The sequence below is a fragment of the Anabrus simplex genome, chromosome 11 (assembly GCF_040414725.1).
Source record: "Anabrus simplex isolate iqAnaSimp1 chromosome 11, ASM4041472v1, whole genome shotgun sequence".
NCBI lineage: Eukaryota > Metazoa > Arthropoda > Insecta > Orthoptera > Tettigoniidae > Anabrus > Anabrus simplex.
In genome coordinates, this window is record NC_090275.1 from 8,876,091 (window position 1) to 8,898,416 (window position 22,326).

Below are 22,326 nucleotides of genomic sequence, written 5' to 3' on the forward strand. Positions count from 1 at the left end.
AAAAAAAAAAGTGCGACCAGTGTCCAGTATTTGGGAAATAGTGGATTCCACAGTTGGCAGCCCTGAAGATGGTTTTCCGTGGTTTCCCATTTTCACACCAGGCAAATGCTGGGGCTGTACCTTAATTAAGGCCACGGCCGCTTCCTTCCCACCGTCTCCATAAGAACTATCTGTGTCGGTGCGCCGTAAAACAACTTATTAAAAAAAGGTATAAAAGTGCCTGTGTAAAATGTTAGTGGCTAGGAACGTGACTGTCCTAGCAATTTCCTGGATCGATTAACCCATTGCCTTGCAATGACGGAAATTTCCGTCATTGTCCGCGGATTGCCATAAATGCAATGACGGAAATTTCCGTCCACCCTCTTTATTGCTTTGTTGACGTTTCCAAGGATACATATCGATATTTCTTTGCAATCCCAACATGTCTACGAGATGTTGGTAATCGTATTTCAGCTATCTTTGCCCTTCAGCTAAGTATTTCGCTGCCAAAGAGTCTAAATACGATCGAGTAAATTGCCGCGTAAAGCTTTAGTGAAGGTAAAGTCAACGTCATGGCCGAGTCGGATGAAGCTCGAATATTACGTTTTTTGGAGGAAAGCGATGTCAGTGACGGTTTTTCCGATGAAAGTGATACTGAATTACCTTCAAGTGACGTTAGCAGTAGTAATTCCGAAGAATTAGATGACATTATTGAAGAAAATGAAGGCGGGAACGCAGGTGGGCGTGTGCATAACCTAGAAAACTGAACGTGTACACAAACAGACAATGTACCGAATAATATGTGGTGTAATCTTGCTACCACAGAGTTCAGTTCTCTAAGCCCCATCGTTTTTCTTCTGCTGAAAGAAGGTATTGATCTGGTTTGTCAGTCTTGTATTCATTATTATTATTATTATTATTATTATTATTATTATTTCCTTATGCCCAACTAATGAGCGCAATTAAACTTATTTAGCTGCTGTCGTTGACTTTTCCTTCTCCCAAAATCTCTTCATCTTTTCACTGTGGCTTTTCTTGCGAGGTCTGCTATGACTGCAGAGGAAAAAATCCCAAGGGAAAGAACAGGGATGAATCCCGCTATGAATGTGATAAGTGTAAGGTGGCACTGCATGTATATGAGTGTTTTAAGATCTACCACACTGTGTTGAACTATTGTTACAATGTGGACTGTGTTTCAGTGTGTTAACTTGCTGTAGCAAAAGTGATCTCTTTTAGGTCAGATTAAATTGCAATCAATGTATATTTATTTTCAACAAAAATTGCAGTTCAATGGGTTAAGGAAAGCCATAGAGTGTTCCGAGACAGAATCCTAGCGTTCTCAATTCAGGCACAAGTATCGAGGTAGGCACCATCAAAAGCAATGATTCGTGCTGATCCGCACTTGCTGATATGAAACAGAGCCAGCTGCGTCTTAGTAAAATCAACACGACACCTCTCTTCCACTGCCAATTCAAATCGGGAAACTAGACTATTAAAATGCATGAAAACTAACAGTATATAGCTATTAAATTAATTTGGTATATACAATAAAATCATCAGGAACATACTCAACATTTCGCTATTAGGGCAAGGTTCTGACATCCGCATCACTGGTTTCAACGCCCTACTTTTACGTCGAGATGTCGAAATTCTTGTCCCGCAAGATTGTCGGTGAATCTACGGATACGAAGCTGGCAATTGAAGAGCACCTTCAGCTACCAGGTCGAACCTGCCAACTTGGGCTCAGAAAGCCAGCGCTCTGCCGTCTGAGCCACGCAGCCGGAATCGAAATGTGTATCACTTTCTTTAATTCCTAACATTCTCCTCAACGAGGTGAACAAATCCCAATGCGACAAACTGCGCAAAACAGCGGGCCACATCTAGAAACAAGGCTACCGTGGTCACTAGTTTGAAAGCAGTGCGGCAGAGGGCATAGCAGTGGCTACTCACCCTTTGGAGACATCCAGCGCGGCATTGGGCCACTCTCAAAGGCGAGCCGATCTCCTCGGCGACGCTCAGGACTGTGGCCGAACACAGAGACACGAGCAGCGCGGCCCAAACCATGCCCGAACCTTCCAGCAGTGCGAGCTTCATGGCAGCTTCTTACAAACACACACTGTTCTCAAGTCTAGACACAACCAAACTTGTGTATCATAAATATTCCCGAAAACTTTCTTGGGTACAGCACTGTCACAAAATAGTACGCAGCAGAAACAACTCTAATCGGACACTGGTCTCATACTACAACTGTAAAACCGTTCTATTAACGATTCACTGTTTATTTAAATTGTGTTTAATCAGAACTCTTGTGCCCCTAAGAGGTAAAAACCACTTGTCACTCTTTATCACGAACACTTTTTTGTCATCATTACTTGTTATCACTATATTCTGCTTTCAATTTACCCAGTGAATACTTTATAGGGGGTAATTAAAATGAATACAGAGAAATATTTTGTAAACAATACCCGACCGAAGAAGTCGAATGTTTTGCAAAAGAACTCAAAGCTAAAACATGTTTGCGAATATCTTTAACAAAATGTAATAACTTGTCGACTGTTTTGAGAGTAGACACGAGGGCTGATGACGTAGTAAGGAACACACGCAGTACCGACGTATCTCGCAGCGCACACACGAGGACACATGCAGTCGCAAGAAGACCCCGCACTGAACTAGTTTCTCAGTCCCGCCTTGCCATGGAGCGAGAGTAAAGCGTACTGAAGTACACTCTATGGCTTCCCTCCCTCCCCTCCACAAGCGCTCAACTGCCGGGACGTAAATCCCCCCTTCCTCGCTCCAGACTCCCACCACACCCCTCCACAACACCGAGAGGCCGTGCCCCCACTCGACTCACTCACACACACAGAGCGCCATTTTACCCAACTGGAGCAGTGCGCGCGCCATAGCGGCCGGTGTAGGAACTACACACACTACCTTTATCAAAAGAAAAGGAAGAAAAAATATATTCCATATCCTGCTAACACACCCCTTGAAGGTAGCGCATAATACAAACCAGAGGAGATCTGGTAAGGGAGTAGCAAAGTTTCTTAATATTGTTAATTTACTTTCATGTATGCTGCTGGATACTGAATTCTTCTTTCAGGATGTGGAAGTACTGTCATATTTTGTCATTCGGTGTTTTATTCACACATTACATTTTTGCCTGACACTGTTTCAGTTGCACATTGTGTTTTTGCACACAGTGTTCAACCATTCTAGTGTCAGCGTTCATTCTAGCCACATTTTTAATTCAACATGTTGAAATTATGAGTGATAAAATTCGTTTCACAGATTCTGGACGGGGTGGAAATTTTTAAAATCTTATGTTTACTGAACACAGATCACAAAAATCGAAATAGTTTGAATGTGCGATTATCCCAAATAAATTATGTATATATGTATTTTGTTAAATAATTTATTAACAGCATGCTCCAATACAGAAAGTAATATTACTTGCTTGTATTACATGTATTATGACTGCGTTAAAACATTAAGTGATATTTCTGGCTAGTTTAATAAATACTTTCATTGTGATTTAATTGAATAAATATTTCAGAAAGCACATTTTTGCTTCACATTTGACGTAGTTATGCTCTCTTCTGAACTCTATTGTTTGGTCGATGAAGTGACAGGAAAAAAACGCGCAACGACCCCAAGATCGAAGAGTACGATATTGCTCTACTGAAGCAGCCGAGGCACACGACCAACGATGGAACGGTAAGTTTAAGGGTTCAGTAGAATAATTTATTAATTTATGAACAGCATGCTCGATTACATAAAGTAATATTAGATGTTTGTAGCCTATATACCTACATAATGACAGTACTAAATAATAGGGCGTAACCTATATACAATTATTTACCTATGACTTATTTCAATTTACCCTTAAGTGCTATCTCGTAATATGTCAAAATTTAATTAGGGTACAAATTTATAAATATCCTTTAGGTGTAGGCCTAGTGCGTATTTCTCCACCAGCCAGTGGCCCACTGACTTTACAAAACTTCTACAAAGTTTATCTCTCGCGCAGTTGAGTGTTTGATGATTTGTTTCACCACACACACATGTAGGGTGCTTTGTTATTTTGAACCTAAAGAAGTATTCACCAATTTCACCGTGGCTTGTTGTCATATTATGACTTAGGTTTAGTTTAATTTCTGTCTACTTCGTACATCATGATTGTGTTATTCCAGTATTTTCGCACTCGCTCTGGGGTTTTCCCTCAGCTTTACTTTGATTGTACAGATACAAAAGGTGTTCCATTGTAAACGATTTCTATATGTATGTATAGTCCTCAGCCCGAACGTTGGTTGGATCCTCCCCCAGCTCCACAGTTAGTTGTCATAGATGGCCTGAGCATCACTGAAGAGGCTTACTAGGGACATGAGGAGTGATATAGTTTCCCGTTGCTTTCTTCACCGAGTCAGAAGTTTATATTTCTTGTCAGTCTGCCAAGTCCACTGAAATGCCTTCACCATCTCGATCCTATCACACCCTTCATAGCAGGACTTGCTACATACCTCAGTCACTTTCATATTGTCAAAGCCAAGGATAAGACTGAGACAGATCAATGAAGGTAACAAAATTGCTCCAGCTCATACCAGAAGACAGGTCTCGCCAGCAAAGAATATCGTTGTATGATTTCTGTTTTACATCACTGGTGAAGCCTTGTGAAGGGTCCATCGAATCGAACAGAACTGCCGACCGAGGCGACTGAAATAACGAATGATATTGAAAAAATAGAAACTGGGTACTCGGTGATAAAAGGTGAAGAAAATATATTCAGATGGAAACAAGCATCTCTCGTACGTGGATAATTATACCAATTACTATAAAACCGGCAACAATGTTCTCGGCTATGTGCGGGCCATAAGCCTTAACGTAACAGGTCTCTACTTCTTCAATGATCCATCCGCAGCCTTCTGGACGGTGGCGATCAGTACAGCTAATGCTTTTCGGTGTTCTGCAAAACGGTGCAATTATTCTTCACTGCTCTTTATAGTGTTGGGCTTCTTCTTCTTCTTCTTCTTCTTCTTCTTCTTCTTATTATTATTATTATTATTATTATTCTCCTTGGTCCTTCAATTTTTCCGTGTCGAGCCCAGAACATTCTTCTATGTAGGCGCATTAAGAAGGCTCACAAGTTGTGTGTGTCCGTGTCTCGACACCCTAGAGCAGGCTGGGTCACATATAGTGCTGTCGAAATTTTAAATTGAGAAAATAATTACATAACAAAGACTTAATTCTATTAAATGTGCTTCGAAATATTTCTATAGGGTCTTGGTTTTCAAAAGCGTGAGTGATCCAGCCAACAAGGCACTTCCTTACTTGTTGGGTTGAATGCTGCTTAAATTTTAAAATGGCAGTCTTGTTCTTTATTTTGCTGAAAGTTTTGTTTTGTCAGCATTTATTTATGTAACCCCATTTCTTCACCAGTATCATTCAGGTGGTCTAGAAATAGCTGCAATCTCTCAGTACTCTCACTTTTTGCTTTACGTCACACCGACACAGAAAGGTCTTGTGGCGACGATGGGATAGGAAGGGCTTAGGAATGGGAAGGCAGCGGCCATGGCCTTAATTAAGGTACAGCCCAGCATTTGCCTTGTGTAAAAGAGGAAACCACGGAAAACCATCTTCAGGGCTGCCGACAGTGGGGTTCGAACTCACTATCTCCCGGATGCAAACTCACAGCTGCGCGCTCCTAACCGCACGGCCAACTCGCCCGGTAGTACTCTCACTACCGTAAAAGTAGTTAGTTGGACATAACATATTATCATTATTCTTTCTTCGTTATGCCCATTCAAAGAGCACGTTTGAACTTGTTTTCACCTCCTTATCCTCCCAAAATCTCTTCATGAATGCACTGTGTTGAATCTTGCGTCCTGCCAGTTCTGTCTTTAGGTTTCTCCATGAATGTGTGCTTGGCTGCATTGTACTACAGTAAAGGCTCCACGCGATGTTCTATGATGTCGTCCGTGATATACATTTCTTGGAGGTCGGCCTTAGTTTCTTCTAGCCAGTTTATTTTCACCTTCTTTGAGTTAATTACTTTAAATATATTTAGGTGACTCTGCCGCTGACCATTCTGTAGATATGGCCATATAATTTCAGGCGTCTCTTGCGTACGGCATCAGTGAATCTGTCAGTTAATAAGTAGAGGTCCGCTGATCTTTTCTTAATCCACATTCCATTTTCTCTCGTGGGACCACAAATTTTCCGGAGAATTTTCCTTTATTGCTTTTCATTTTCTACAGTTTTAGAGTGACCTCCAAGGATTATGATTCATGAGGCGTATAACGCTTCCGAAAAAACAACTGTCTAGTAGTGACGTGATTTTGCATTACGCGAGATGACTCTCTTTTGTTCTAATTCCACCTTAGCCTGTACGCTTATGGAGTTTAGTCACTCTTTCTATGTTGGCTCTACTGTCTAGTCCCCATGATAGTATGATTTCTCCAAGGTATTTGATGGAGGACACTTGTGAAATTATGCCGTTTTCCATCTTTAGCGGACTTTGTTTTGCTATGTTGATGTAGATTTTCTATGTACTGGTTTTTATCGTATGATATCTGGAGGTCTGTCTTTGACGGTACTTATATTGTGTAATCTCTGTACGCCAAACTGGTTTCATCTCTGGTCTTAGTAATGATTGCTGTATCATCAGCAAGGGGTAAATATTTCACCTTGAATTTGCTTCCCAAATTTCCGATGCTCACGCCTTTGATGTCCCTTTCCCATTTCCTAATAACTTTGTCTAGAACCAGGTTTGACAGAATAGGGGAGATGCCGTAATCTTGCCAAAAGCCCGCACATATTTCAAACGGCTCAGAAATTTTTCCAAGGAATTTCACTTCAGAAATCGTATTCGTGAAAGTTTGCCGGATTAGTTGTGTGGTCTTCACTTCACAGCACACTGAAAAAAAAAGAGAGAATCTTCGGCGATAAATGTCTCATTAGGTCAGTTATATGTAAAAACTGGGCAAGTACTAGGTAAATGTTGTTATCAGATCATCTTAGTAAAAATATTATACTGGTAGGAAAAGGGACGTGAATAACGGCCAGTGTACTGTATGTGACCGATTTAAACGGTGTAACCGATGACTATTTTTACGTGAGCGTATCCACCGGAGACGAGATGTACTGGACCACTTATCCCAAATATCTGAGTCCATATTCATGCTCCGACACGCCTGGAGGGATATATTCAATTAAATACCTAGTCCTCGAGCTAAAGTAATTAGCCAAACGCGCTTAAAATCAGAGAAGCAGATGAGTTTAGTAACCAGGTGAATGCAACACAAAAAGATGCTCACGGTAAAAGAGCATGTGATCACTATGCGAAGCACGATTCGTGGAAAACCTGTGTTGAACTGTCTGCGCGAGAGTTTAAGACTCGAAAATCTCAAATAAAGACTGAAATGCGCAACTTTGCGGCAAAATGGCGTGAAATGGGCTCCGTAGCGAATGAAAACCGTAACTATCCGAAATGATTTCGAACTCCAGAAAACAAGCGTGGGACAAAGTCCGACGAAATATGAACGCCGTTTCTCTGTGCAAGTGGGAATTAAGAGCTCGTAGAATCATCTGCGTCCTTACAAATTCACTGTTGTGCATGCGTTAAAGAGGAGTTCCAATGGCCTGCCTTCGTAATGTTAATATCTGAGAACTTCATGTTCCTTTTTTGTCGAAACTACTTGGTAGGTAACATTTTAGTGCCATACTTAATGATTATTTCTGAGTACTTTAACACGGGCGTTTCGTGTTTCTGTTATTGTGACCATAACAATACTTTTATCTTTAACATGAACATTCTCGTTTTAAAAAATCCTAAAGATATTGCTTTTTCAAAATGTATTTGAGTTAGAACAAAATACTTGTGTTAAAATAGCATGTACAAGTTATGCTAAAGGTGCTAAAAATTTGAGACATCTGTGAAAAGTGACAACTTAAAAAATGGTGCAAATATAAGTTCTGAGAAAATTCCTGTTAACGTTTAGTAACAGGTGATGTACCTTTTCTGATGTAGCTAATGCATCTCTGAACCATATGAGAGGTTATCTGGATCTTCTCTTCAGAAAACTGTTCCAGCTTTCTCTTTGCTATGCTTGTGTCCTTTCGGGCTTTCTCCTCTGCTTCCTGTGCCATGCGTTCAGCTCTTCTTGCACATGCCGAATCATGACTGAAATACAGTACGGTGGAATCCTGGTTGAAGTCCAACTGCGTTCATAACTATGCATTTCCCTTTCAGAATCTTTCTATAGCTTCATTCACAGGATTCTGACACCAATAAATGTGATTTTGGGTAATCTGTACGAAATCATTAGGATTTTCACTCGGGCCATGGACATCCTTCTTGAGCGGTTCAGGGTGAGCCAAGCCTGTAAATATTGGTTTCGTCTCAGTCATAACGCTCTCTGGAAGATGAGAATGTTCACTATGTAGCTCTGGCCTACAATTCTGCCTTCTGGTACTTGCACCAACTAGCCTCTCGTCGTGGGCACAGTATATGTCAGCGGCTGTCATCAGAGCAGGATGTTGATGACGATGATGATGGAATTGGTGTTGCATTATTTACCTCTGTTGTGCACTTTGATATTCCAACATTTTTTTCTCTTCTTGCATACCTTTGCACTTCTAGGCCTTTTTGGTGTGATTTTAACTATTTACATACTACAGAAAGGTACTAAAATAATGGGATAACTACACAGAACAGAAATATTGCATACTTTTTGACTTGTGGCACACTGCATATAAATAAAAGCATGTGACCATGAAAACAGTACTGTAACGAAGTAAACAAATAAGAATCAATAGTATTACAATTTAGCCACCTCCATATATATATATATATATATATATAAAATAAGAGTTTTGTCTGTACTTTGCTCAGAATTTTAAAAGAATGGTATTTCCGTATCGGTCATGTCCACAGTAACAAGAAAATGCACTTTTTACTTTTCCGTAATGTCTGTCTGTCTGTCTGTCTGTCTGTACACGCATCATGAGGAAACCGCTAAAGAGAATTTAATGAAAATCGGTATGTAAAGTCGCGGGATGAGCCACAACAATCTAGGCTAAAAATCATTTTATTCACGATGAGCGAAATGGTAGTTTAGGGGAAGGCCTAAAACTTAATTCTCTAATATGTATGTAATTAGTGGTCCTATCGATAAATACTACATAACTAAAGTTATATAGAATTAAATTTCCGATCATTTATGTCTTATACATTTTTACCGTACCGGCTTTCATAACAGAGATATTCATGAACTTGGATTTTTGTTGCTAAGTCCACATCAACGCTGAGCCACGAGAAAAATGGGTCAACAGAATTTAATGAAAATCGGTAGATAGAGTCGGAGAATAAATAACTACAGTCTAAGCTATAAACAATTTTGTTCACCCTGGATGAAATTGTAGTTTAGGGGAAGGCGCCTAAAATTTAATTTTTAAATACGTACGTTTTTGGTCCTATCGGAAAGTACTACATAACAAAAGTTATAGAGAATACAATTTCCGATCATTCATGCTTTATTCAGTTTTACTGCACCGACTATGATAAGAGTGGTATTTCAGAGTCGGAATAAAACAATGTGAATGCCTACAATACCGAAAGTACATAACATTGATCAACAATAGCATTACATTCACCATTGTTTGGTGTGATGATCTTCGTGTCTTTTGCTGCCACTCAACTACGATAGATGGGATTATTGCTGCGTACCGAGTATAACAGCCTGACTGAATATTGGCGGAAAATAGCCGGGGAGTTAGAAAACTTTCTTCTTTAGCATGCTATTCCTCTGGTTCATACATTTCTGATACTGGTTCATCATGATATTCTAGCTATTCGATCCCTACTCTGACGCGCTGTTTTGAATGAGCAGTGTGCACATTTGGCAGAGGCTCACTTAGTAGTAGTAGTAGTAGTATGAACTGGTCTAGAATTCCAATTTAGGCCTATTACGAATTATAGCACCACAATTCACTAAATAACTCAAAATTCAACCCAGAAAAGAGCCGTTTCTTAAGGCAAGCATCTTCATCTTCACTTTTATTTAATTCTACATTCATTTTATTCCAAATTAGCGGTGAAGAGGGGGTTTCTCCTCTGGCTCGGAGAAAAAATTTGCCTCCAAGTCAGATAGATTTTTCCGCCGCCAGTGTAGTAAACTGAGATTTTTCGACTCATCGGATACTCCTGGGAAACAGATCAGTAAAAGAGCATAGTTTTCAGCCCACACCCCTCCTCCCGCCGAAAAAATATGAAGAGTGTTCACGGATCACGGCTGTCTGCGGCTTGGTCATTCCAGCTCTGGAACTTTGGACTGTTAGATCGGTAGCGTAGTACTGTTCGTTATAAGTGAGAAAATGTGTGGTTTTTCACTTGATCGAGTATTTCATATGAGAGCATTGCTTTTAATCGCGCTATTCCTACTGACGTCATTGTAATGACCTATGTTCATTTCAGTTGGGAAAACCACTAAGACAGTCTTTCTGAGGATGTAAAAAGGCAGGTGGAGAGTGAGTGTCTGACACGATAATGAAAAATCCCCATCCTGATTGTGATTGATGGTAGGCAAGCGGGCCTACCAATACAATGAATATTCCCTAACCCAGTCTTCACATTAAAAAAAAAGACGTTTGGTGACTTCTCCGTCACATATCTGGGGAAACGTTAAGAGAGATGCAATTTAATACAATCTTGCTCACAACGTGTACAGTACGTAACCTAGAATTCTGTATATAATGTAGAATTTCGTAGCGAAGCACGGGTACTCCAGCTAGTAAAATATAGAACTCCCAACAAAGGATAATTTCCCATCATATAAAAAAATCATCAAGGAGACTTGTACGTTCAGTTTTTCAATGCTTTCTAATGCGCACTGCATTATTTAAAGAAATAGTGCACATGTTTTGCAAATTCCAAGTATTATATATCATTTTAAACGTCAAACTGCCAGCTTAAAGATTATATAAAAATCTGAAAATTTGTATTTTTTCACATTTTATCCATTGGAACGAACCTTCGCGTATTGACTTCTGCGGTGGTTTCTGAGAGAAGTAGAGTCAGAATTTTGGATCCACGGTATTTCATTTCTTCAGATGAGGCCATTTCCAGAAACTTCTGTGATGTTCATTGACAAGGGCCAATCCCGCGTCAGTCCTATTGTAAATGCTTTCCAAGTCAGTTGCATTTTGCCCACCCGGTATGTGCCTTCTAGGCGATATTCAATATTCACGGGCCCAGGTTGCCAAGACTGACACTTTCACTAGGTGTTAGCGAGATAGGTAGGGATGTATATCGCTAGTTCGTAAAATATGTATTTTTTTATAATTAGCGAATGCTTTGTCCAAGAGGGGAGTTCGAAATTGAGGGCGATGTTTGTGAGGTAGGTAGTTGTTTCGTTTGCTCCTCGGTTTATACCATCCGCCGTACCATGCTTCAGGGAGTATGAATCCGTAAGTTGTATGAAAACATTCTACGTACAAGGAGCAAACTTTTTCATACTAGAAAATGGTGTTAACTAGGCCTTTGTCAACAAAGCCCTAAATCGTTTATCATTAAATACTACCTGAGCTACAAACATCGAATGTTTAACTTTTTTTTTCAACGAGGACATTATATTGACGTCATATACAGGATGTCCCAGGGGGGACGGTCATTATCCAAGAATATGGCAGGAGCGATTATTCGAAGCAAATCCTTCATATGGACATATGTCTTATTCTTAATTGTTTCCGAGATAGAACACTTGTTTCGGGAATAGCGGGGCACACGTGTGTGTCTTACGCACCCAACCTCTTCGACGTTCTGAAATGGGCACAAGTTTTTTGCATGTAATGTTGAACATATTCATTACCCCAGCTGCAAAAAAGTTTTAAAAAATATATAAACAATCGTATCCCCACTACACTCTCTAAAGTCAACACTACCATTTTATAAGGCTGCGTTTTTCGTGAAAAGGTCTACCTGAGAAAGATCATTCAAGAATATTTTCAACCAATCGCTTGCAAATATTCCAAATTGATATTCACGGCAGTGACGACACCATCATAATTTAATCTACAGCGGATTTTAAACATTGTAGTTACAGTTTCATTCGGTGACGCTTCGTTAGTACAGTCATGGTTTTCACAAAAATGCACTGGGACTAACTATTTGCTTTTTACTTAAAAGGCTAATCTAATCAGCAAAATTTAGCTGCTATTTTACCGTCGTTGAACTTTTATAGTTTCACTCGCATACTGAGTGTACGTGCATCAACGACAAACGAGGGAAAAAATTTTCACGGCGTATAACACACGTTATATTCATGAAGAATGCCACAGAACTCGCGAAACCTTCACCTATAATCCAACAGGAACACTACAAAAATTCACTATACACCACCATGACAGACAACCATTCGCGCTTAACTCTGTGTTCATGCTGGGCAACGTAAATACTTTTCTGCGGCTATCGGAACACATACTCTACACGTACAATCAATGCATTGCTCGAACAAACTGTATGCATACCGAAACGCAGGACTAAAGTATATTCATCTATATTACAACTGATTTCATATACTGGCTCTATTTTTATTACCAACACGATGTACAAGTGGCTATACTGTTAAGATGTTGATACTTTTTCTTGCAGTCTCTAGTGTGTGTTGCTGAAGACTTCGAGTGTCAAGTATTAAAACTAACACCCCTTACCTAAGCTAGCTGGCCTGTCGCCGTAAATTGCTGTCGGGGAGGGGGCACAGCTCCGCCTCGAGGAAGCTTCAAGTGCATGCGTCACCCAAGCGACTTTAAATTTCGCTGGGGTAGCTCTCTACCGCGCCGGCAAGGAAACCCAGCTCTGAGCTGAACTGCGGTAGTGCGAGAGGATTGTCGAAACAGCTGTACTTGGCTTGGCTTAGATGTTCGCAGTTTTTTAAACTTTATAAAAAGCGTTCTAAGGAATAATTAGGAAATGTTAATACAAAGCGGCTCTGGGGTTGCGGTGTTCGTGGGATATTGATACGTGCTGCACTGTGACGTAATGAAAGTAATTTTGCAGTTCATTAGTGAACTTGCCATTCCTTTTAGGAATAACAGGAATAGAAACATGAAAAGTATATAATAAATTAAAGCAAAAGTGTAAAATCAACCCAGTAAAGAAATCCAAGTACCTCGGCGACTGGACTGAACCCAATCGTCTAGAGAAAACAGCCCTCATAGGCAGTTAAGAAGCTGGAACTGGCATATCGACTGACTCACAATACCTACAACAAGCGATGTCCTTCACGCAATCTGAAGATGAAACACTACTCTACAGTTCTCAGCCCTGACGCCCTGCACACCACAGAGTGTCTGTCACTAAACAGAAACTACTTGGCTCAATTGTCGAGAGGAAGAACTAATACCCTCAACATGTCTGCTTTGGAAGAAGAAATGTTGGAAATCATTTCTTTCTGTGTTTGCCAGGAGATAACTAAGTGCTCACCTTAAGTTCAGAACTGGAATTCGATTGAAAGCACCTATACAGGGACACAACCAGCAGGAGTCAACAACTCCTGTTCTTCACGACTTCTTGAACACAAAGAGAAAGGCCTCTGGATTTGAGCTTCCTCCAAAAACTTGGGTAACTCTAAAGAGAGTGAGGACAATCCATGCAAGATATGGCTACCTCTTACACAAGTAGGGCATGCGATTGTGGAGCGGCTCGACAGACTCTCCAGTACACAGTACCCTCAACGTTTGTATGCGCGACTTTTTGGCTACTCCATCGACACTTCAGTGGATCCCCCTTTAAATTCTAATCGTTTATTTTTATTACCCTGTACTTTCAAAATGTTATTTCATGAGTAATACCATACGGTAAATAATAACTAATAACTTGAATGAATAACTGAGAGTCAGACAGAGATCCAAGGCCCCGTACTGGAAGATGCAATACCGGAGACGTCACAGTTCGGAGCTCTACTTCTCCAAATACCGCGCTTTTAAGTTTCTTCAGAATAAAGAGACCTGTGTATTGCGGACTGGACAGACTTACAAAACGCACTGTATGAGACAGGTGGTGAAGAAAATCCATGGTTTTCAGGTAAACGTCAAGTGACCGTGCGGTCAGGGTAGCGCAGGTGTGAGCTTGCATTCCGGAGATAATGGGTTCGAACCCCACTGTCGGCAGCCCTGAAGATGATTTTCCGTGGTTTCCCATTTTCATAACATGCAAATGCTGGGCCTGTACCTTAATTAAGGCCACGGCCGCTTCCTTACCCCTCCCAGTCCTTTCCTATTCCATCGTCGCCATAAGACCTTTCTGTGCAAAATTCTATAAATGAAAAGAAAAAAGGAACAAGAAAAAGGAGCCACAGCGGAAGTAAATGCGAGAATACATGACAAAGATTAAAGCGCAATGGCTGAACAACCGTGATCACAAGTAGGCCCATCCCAAAGTAGCAGCAGAAGAAATTCATCATATGTAGTTTCGATAAACAGACACTCATATATTTTTAAAGAAGAATATCTCTTATCTGTGTATTTTTTTAATTTATGACATGAAGTGGATTAATTTCTAATTTTAACATGCCCTATTTTCGTACAAAAATTCCCCAGTTTTTGAAATAAAAAAGATTGGAAATGTCCCATTTTCAGGAAAATACTTAATGGGTACCCTACCCTAGAGATAGCAGTTTAAATCAAGACTCTAAATATTACGTAATATTTTTATTAGCCACGGATGTGTATAATGTCTTATTATGGTTCACACACGGTAATTTACCTACTGACCACTGTATTATAAAATGTAAGCAACTCACGAATTATATCGAACAATATCCAATAAAGTCATGTTAATAGCTGGTTTAGTACGGATTCTCTCTGTAACACAATCAGTTTCTTTCAAAATACAGCTAGCATCATATCAGCTGAAATGATGCGTTTTACGTAATGAGTTTATTCCGATATAAATGAGAATGGAGTACAGGTCAATTCCAATGTTGTTATTTAAAAAAGAACAACTCACTTTCCAAAATACAATGGCTGCCTAATGTGAACTTTAATCCAATATTCACAGACTGTTTCCGGTGACAATATACAGTTAATGGCAGTTCTGTTTTACTTCTTCATTATTACCTCACGCAGCACGCGTGATCGAGGAAATTATACAGTACAACCCTCCAGTACTAAACTGTGTGAGTTATCTGTGCGGTGGAAGCACTGTTCTGTTTCAAACTTTGCACGTAGAACACGCCTATCGTCTCGTTTCCTCGGTAAAAATCAATGTTTCCCCAAACAGCGTATTTATTACAAAACAATAAAATATAACCAACAACACTACTTTTCCTTTTGCGAAAATCAAATATGATCATAAATGTAGCTCACGATCATGCACCACCTGTATACGGAATAACAATCTGCGTTTCCGCAGCCCGACAATGGAATCCTACCAGTGGACGTCAGAAGCATGTCCAGCAACTCAGCTTTTAAACATGGTTGTATTGAAATACTAGGTAAGCATGAATGAATCATCTACTTGTGACCTCAAAACACCTTCTCCTACTTCCTCTTCATCATCATTTCCCTCTTCTTTTCATAGATTTTTTCCTCTTCTTTGTACCATTCGTTCTCTTCACATCTCTTTTGAAGGCGGTATTTTGGTATCTTCTTGAAATGTACACTGACTGAGCAAATGTCATGGGATAGCGGAGCACTGATGCGCAGGTGTGTTGTTTGCGCAACACACGCCCCCTGTGCCAGCGGTAGTTATATAAGAGACCTTGTGAGCGGTGACTGTGCATGTGACAGGTGTAACATGGAACGTCGTCGTGAGCTGACACCGTTCGAACGGGGTATGGTGGTCTGTGCCCGACAGATGGGAAGTGCGATTTCGGAAGTGGTGCGGGAATTCGGCTTCACACGATCAATCGTGTGCAGGGTGTATCGTGAATGGTTGAATGCGGGTGTCACCGTCCACAACAGACGAACGACCGGCCGTCCAGCCACCCTCGATGACCGTGAGTGGCGACATCTGAGACGGATTCTCAATAGTGACAGACGGGCAACCATGCAACAAATCACAGCTCAATTCAACACAGGCCGTGCTAGACACGTCTCCCAGTGGACAATCCGTAGGGATATGGGTTCTATGGGGTATGGGAGCCGGCGCCGCACACGGGTGCCACTGTTAACCCAACGTCATCGGGCACAACGATGCGCATTTGTCGCCAGTCACCAGGGATAGTCACTGAAACAATGGCGTAACGTGATATGGTCGGACGAATCACGATTTCAACTGCACGATGCCGATGGGAGGCACCGTGTATGGCGCAGACCACACGAAGCGATGGATCCCGCCTGCCTCGAAGGTGTGGTCCAGGGCGTTGGTGTCTCTGTTATGGTCTGGGGTGCATTTTTCTGGTATGGAATGGGCCCTCTAGTTGTTCTGGAAGAGACTTTGAATGGTACGCGGTATGTTGAGCAGCTCGGAGACCATCTCCACCCATTTTTGACCTTCCAGCGCCCAGACGGTTCTGCGGTGTTTCAAGATGATAACGCGACGCCACATCGCTCCCACGTCGCCCGAGAATGGTTCCAGGAACATGCAGCGGAGGTCCAACGAATGCCATGGCCACCCAGGAGCCCCGATATGAACCCTATCGAGCATATCTGGGATGTCCTGGAACGCAGGCTCCGTGCCATGGATCCTTCACCCACGAACAGACCAGCATTAGCGACCGCTCTGCAAACGATTTGGTGTCAGCTGCGTCCAGAGGACTGCCAGGGACTTGTCGACTCACTTTCACGGCGTCTCACTGCAGTTCGCAGGGCTAGAGGAGGCCCCACACGCCATTAGGTGACTATCCCATGATATTTGCTAAGTCAGTGTATATCTCTTTGTAATAATGTTATAGGCTTTACATCCCACTAACTATTATTTTACGGTTTTCAGAGACGCCAAGGTGTCGGAATTTAGTCCCGCAGGAGTTCTTTTACGTGCCAGTAAATCTACCGATACGAGGCTGACGTATTTAACCACCTTCAAATACCACCGGACTGAGCCAGCATCGAACCTGTCAAGTTAGGGTCAGAAGGCCAGCGCCTTAGCCGTCTGAGCCACTGAGCCCGGTTATATCTCTATGAAACGTTCCTTCAATTAGTATATCTAGTACGTACAATGTGTTTTTATCATATCATTTGTTTCTTGTATACACGATATGATTCTTCCTTAAGTCCGATTCCTTGACTGAATGGTTAGCGTTGAGGCCTTCGGTTCAGAGGGTCCCGGATTCGATTCCCGGCAGGGGGATTCTAGTCGCGTCTGATTAATTCTTCTGGGTGCTTGTGTTTCTCCCAACACTTTGCTCTTCATATTCAGACAACACAGTACACTACCAACCACCACAGGAAGACGTAATACTGATTACATCCCTCCATATAGGGTGTGGTCGGGAAGGACATCCGCCCGTAAAACAGGGTCAAATTCACGTGTGCTACACAATTCGTACCCGCGACCCCACAAATGTGCGAAAAGCGGAGGAAGATAATTATGAAACATGAATATCCACAGCCTGTTTCCAGTCAATCGACCGGGTCATGAATGGAATGAATGAAGCTCCCATCTAGCGGTGAGGATGGGAATTGTGCCGGCTGCCGAAGCCTGTCACACTCCCCTTGAGCAATGATAAATGACTGACAGATGAAATGAAATGATATTGAAGAGTGTTGCTGGAATGAAATAGGATAGGGAAAACCGGAGTACCCGGAGAAAACCCTGTCCCACCTCCGCTTTGTCCAGCACAAATCTCACATGGAGTGACCGGGATTTGAACAACGGAACTCAGCGCTGAGAGGCCGGCGCGCTGCCGCCTGAACCACGGAGGCTCTTCGGAAGAAGATATGATTCTTCCTTAAAAATATGTCTAGGTTTGATTATTGTATTAAAACTGTACCGGAAGGTACGCCTCAACCCCGCACATTTAAAAGAAGCGCCTTAAGGAACTATCGTGAAAAAACTCTGCGGTGCAACTAATGCATGAAGTTGGGACATTGACCAGAAGATGTCACCATTGAATTATTGAGTAATGTGTTATTTTGGAGTTGCCCAAACTGACTGGATTTATTTGTTTTGTTTTGGTTTACGTCAAGAAGTTTGAACTTTCTCCATAGATGTCATTACAAAAAACTGAGGTAATGCACTCTGGTGCAAGGTAGAATAATTAGTGATTTAAAGAAGTTTTGTGTTTATAGTTATCACAACTAAACTAACTTTCATTTATTTCTATATTTCAAGGTTTGCAACACTTCCTTCTCATTCTGCCAGCTTTTGAATCTGGCCAATCACAAATATTCCGTAATTATTTTTCAGCCAATAATACGCTACTTGTACCTTTTTATTCGGCCAATAAAAATGAGAGGGTGTGTCCGGATTTAGTCCAGAACCTTCTCGACCCATCCCCTCGGGTATATAAACTGCGGCTTTTTCAAGCTACCTTGTCTTATTGATCATCGTCTTACTGAGTGCCTGTGTTAAGAGCGGAGGCGGGGCGCCTCATTCTTCGCCAGGCAGTTCACCAACCGAGGTAATGGCCACCAGTTTTATGTTTCTGTAGCTAGCTCCATAGACTTACACGAGGGGAAGGTTCTAACTATGTAACCACCTGTTTTCTAAAATGTAAACCTTCTTTCGACTAATGTAAAATTTCATAAAGGCTTAAATTGTAAAGCGGGGATAGAGAGTGCGTTACCCTCTCGAGTTCCCCTTCAATTTATCTTGAGGTGACTACGATTTTGTAATTGTTTCTCTTTTCTGTAAAGCATTAAATTAACCTTCATTCTAGTCACATCAGTAGCTTGGGATTAGCCTCTCACCATCGGGTCGCGAGCCCAATTAGGGTTTTATACTTAATTTTCTAGGAGCGCAAGTGTACGCCTCCATACATTTGGTGTTCGGGGCAGTAATTTAACCTGTTCTCCTTTCCACGAAGGCCCAGTAGTTTGGGTAATAGATACCCCTGTGTAAAAACTGTAAATTGTAGGTTGGGCCTAGAGAGGCCAGAAATTGTAAGATTTTTGTGTAATGTTGCCTTGAGTAGGCTGTACAAAATCGGGAGCCAGTCTCCTTTGTTTAGTTCGGAGATATTGTAAACTCTTTCTGGTTTTTGTGTAATACTGAGTGGGGCCTTTGGAATGCCGTATTTGTAACCTTTGGAGCAAAGTGCTCTTGAAATGGGAGATTCTCTCCTAAACGCAACATTTGCGATGTTGTAAATTTGGAGCTGGAAGCTCAGCACTTGTAATTTCCAAACTGCTATTTGCACCTGTAACCTTGTTATTTCGCCAAGTGAAAAGTTTGTTGAGATTGTGATTTGAAAAGAAATATAACCTTTATTTAAAGTTTTAAGTTAATCTTTGATATAGTAGAAAGACCTATTTAGCCCGCACCTTCTTTCACCTCTTTGCGATCCACAAAAACACGGTAACAAAAACTATTAGTTATAATTGCTAAAAAATAAATTGTGTGCAGCATTTAAAAGCATTAGTTATTATTAAAAGTGTTCCAGGTTAAGAGCCGTTAAGTGTAAGAAAGCGAGTACATCCCTAACTTTGGCAGGATAAATAAAACGTACTATCTTATCTCTCCCCTTCCTTGCTCAGTATCAAGCACTCTGAACTACTATGCATTATTATTGTTGTACTCCGTCCTGATCGACAACTATACCAACCGAACCGAGACCGCTAACTGATCGTAAATTTTATCACATAACTACCAACGGCCTTTCCAGTGGTTATATGGTAGCTAGGATCAAACCAGCGACCTTGGTGACGACTGTCAGACGTAGGTGGTGTGTCAGTCTCTGAGCACAAAAATGTTAATTATCATATCCCGTCCCAGGGTCCGTCCTTAATTAGGCTCCAGAACAGGTTTAAGTTGCTCCATTATGATCGTTTTAATTAATAGGCTGATCGTATATGACAGCAAGATGGATCGGCTTATCAGGCAGGGGACAGTCTGAGCTCTCTAAATTTACATACATACATACATACATACATACATACATACATACATACATACATACATACATACATACATACATACATACATAGGCTGACGTAAGGACCCTGTGCTTGAGGGGTCCATCAATACCCTCCTAGAAAGATAACACCTCACGATAGCTGAGGCCATACGATAATAATAATAATAATAATAATAATAATAATAATAATAATAATAATAATAATTTTACCGGGAGGGACACCCACCCGATTATTTAAATCAAGCGCCTTGGAAAATGCCATCTTAAATCTAAAACTCGTAACCAACTACCGCAAGAAGTTTGAACTTTTGTTAACAGATATCTCGACCAAAAAAACTTATGTTACGCCCTCTGGTGCGAAGATGGACCATTACAATTGTTAAGTAATTTTATTCTCCTAGGTTTCCTAAACTGAGCTGGTTATTCTTTGTTTGTGGTATGTTAAAGTTTACAACACTTGTAGCTTCTCCCGCCAACTTTGGATATTGGCCTATAGAAAATATTGTATATTTATTTTTCAGCCAATCATATATATCTTGTATCTATTTAATTACCCAATTGAAACTGGGGGGTGTGTGGGGCTGTAGCCCAGAGTTTTCTGGATCTTTCCTCTCGGGTATGAAAGCTGGCACGTTTTTCGACCAGGTGGTCTTATTCATCGCTCCAGTCTAGTGTGTGTGTTTATAAAGGAGGTGGGGAGCCTCGTTCATCGCAGAGTGATCCATCAGCTCAAGGTAATGGCCGTCCTATATAAGTGATAGTCTTTGAAAGCTAGCTGGAGAGGAAGGTTTCCAATCTCTACTAATGTACCTTTCAAACAAGTCAATAGATCTTAGCCTAAATCAGGGAATAGAGAGTGTGATACCCTCTCGCATTCCCTGTGAACTTAATTTTGAGACTATGACTTTGTAACCGTTTTCAGTTTGAAATCTTCATAATTTAAGTATCTCTCCATCTATTCACCTCAGTAGTACAGGCTTAGCCTCTGTAACTTCGGGCCATACGCCCAAATACGGTTTTAATCTTTTAATTGCAAATTTCAAGGAGTGCAAGTGTCCGCCTGCAGTAACTTTAACCTGTTGTTTTCCACAAAGACCCAGTAGAATGGGTATTCGATACCCCTGTAAAATTCAATTTCATTCTTTTATGTTAAGAGGTTAGGCTGTTAAGTGTCTAAGACAGTGAATACTGTTTGAATTGTGAAATGTAGGTTGTGCCTTCGATAGGCCTGGACCTTTTTGGAACTAGGTTTCCAAGTGTGAAATTGTAATGGAGCAAACACGATCCTTCTCTGTAATGGTTAAATGGTGCCTTTGGAAGGCCTGTATGGTATAATGTTCGGAGAGTAGTCTCCTAGATAATTTTGTGGAGCAAAAGGGTCTCTTGAAACATTGTGTAAAAGAAATTGGGAGGTTCGTCTCCTTGACTAAGGAGCCGCAGCGTTCATGGAGAATGTATAATTAGGGACCTTAAGCTCAAGGTGGTTGTTATTCGATATTCTAAAATTGTTGCCCTGTCTTATGGACTCTCGTACCTGAATTCTAAAGTTTGTCTTTGAAAAACCAAAGGATAACCCAGAAAACGCTAATTTTAAAGTTTTTAATTAATCTTTTCACTGTCTTAGATAAACCCATTCATGCCCGCACCTTCTTTCACCTCTGTCCACCACGGTATCCCCGTAACAACAACAACAACAACAACAACAATAATAATAATAATAATAATAATAATAATAATAATAATAATAATTGGTCGGCGCTACAGTCCATGCAGGTCCTTAGCCTCCCTAATCACCTGCCTCCATTCGTTCCGGTCCTCGGCTTTCCTTGTCCAGCATTTAACTGCGATATTTCTAATATTGTCCTGAAAATCTTCAATCCATCTCTTCCTGGGCCTTCCTCTGCTCCTTCTTCCTTCCAGTTTTCCTATAAAGACTTTTTGGACACTACTGGTTTCTGTCATTCTCTGAACACGACTAGCCCAACGAATTCTTCCCTGCTTAATTTTAACAACAATATCTGGCTGCAAAACAATCCTTGCAGCTCTGCATTTGTCCTCATTCTCCATCCATCCTGATCTCGAACTGCTCCAAATACCTTTCTCAATATCTTCCTTTCCCACCGTAACAGCCACTGTTCTTCTCTAGTAGTCATCACCTAGCATTTTGAGCCATACATCACTATAGGTCTTAGTACTGTTGTGTATATTTTTATTTTCATATTCCTACTGACATTCTTGGATTTAAACGTTTTTTGCAAGGCGTAAAAGCATCGGTTCCCACTTTGTTATCCTTCCCTGTATTTCACCAGAGGTGTTTTTGTCTGCAGTTATTATTGAG

The 22,326-nt window shown here is 41.0% G+C and overlaps 1 protein-coding gene across 1 annotated transcript in view; it reads right to left on the bottom strand.

Annotated features, from left to right (window-relative positions):
• LOC136883488 (uncharacterized) overlaps positions 1 to 2,653 on the bottom strand; it is a 597,790-nt gene extending 595,137 nt beyond the window's left edge. Inside the window, exon 1 of the mRNA XM_067155833.2 lies at positions 1,930 to 2,653. Within this exon, the coding sequence (XP_067011934.1) occupies positions 1,930 to 2,073 (144 nt within the window). The 5' untranslated portion in view covers positions 2,074 to 2,653. The remainder of the gene's footprint in view (positions 1 to 1,929) is intronic.
• Positions 2,654 to 22,326: the final 19,673 nt, after the last annotated feature.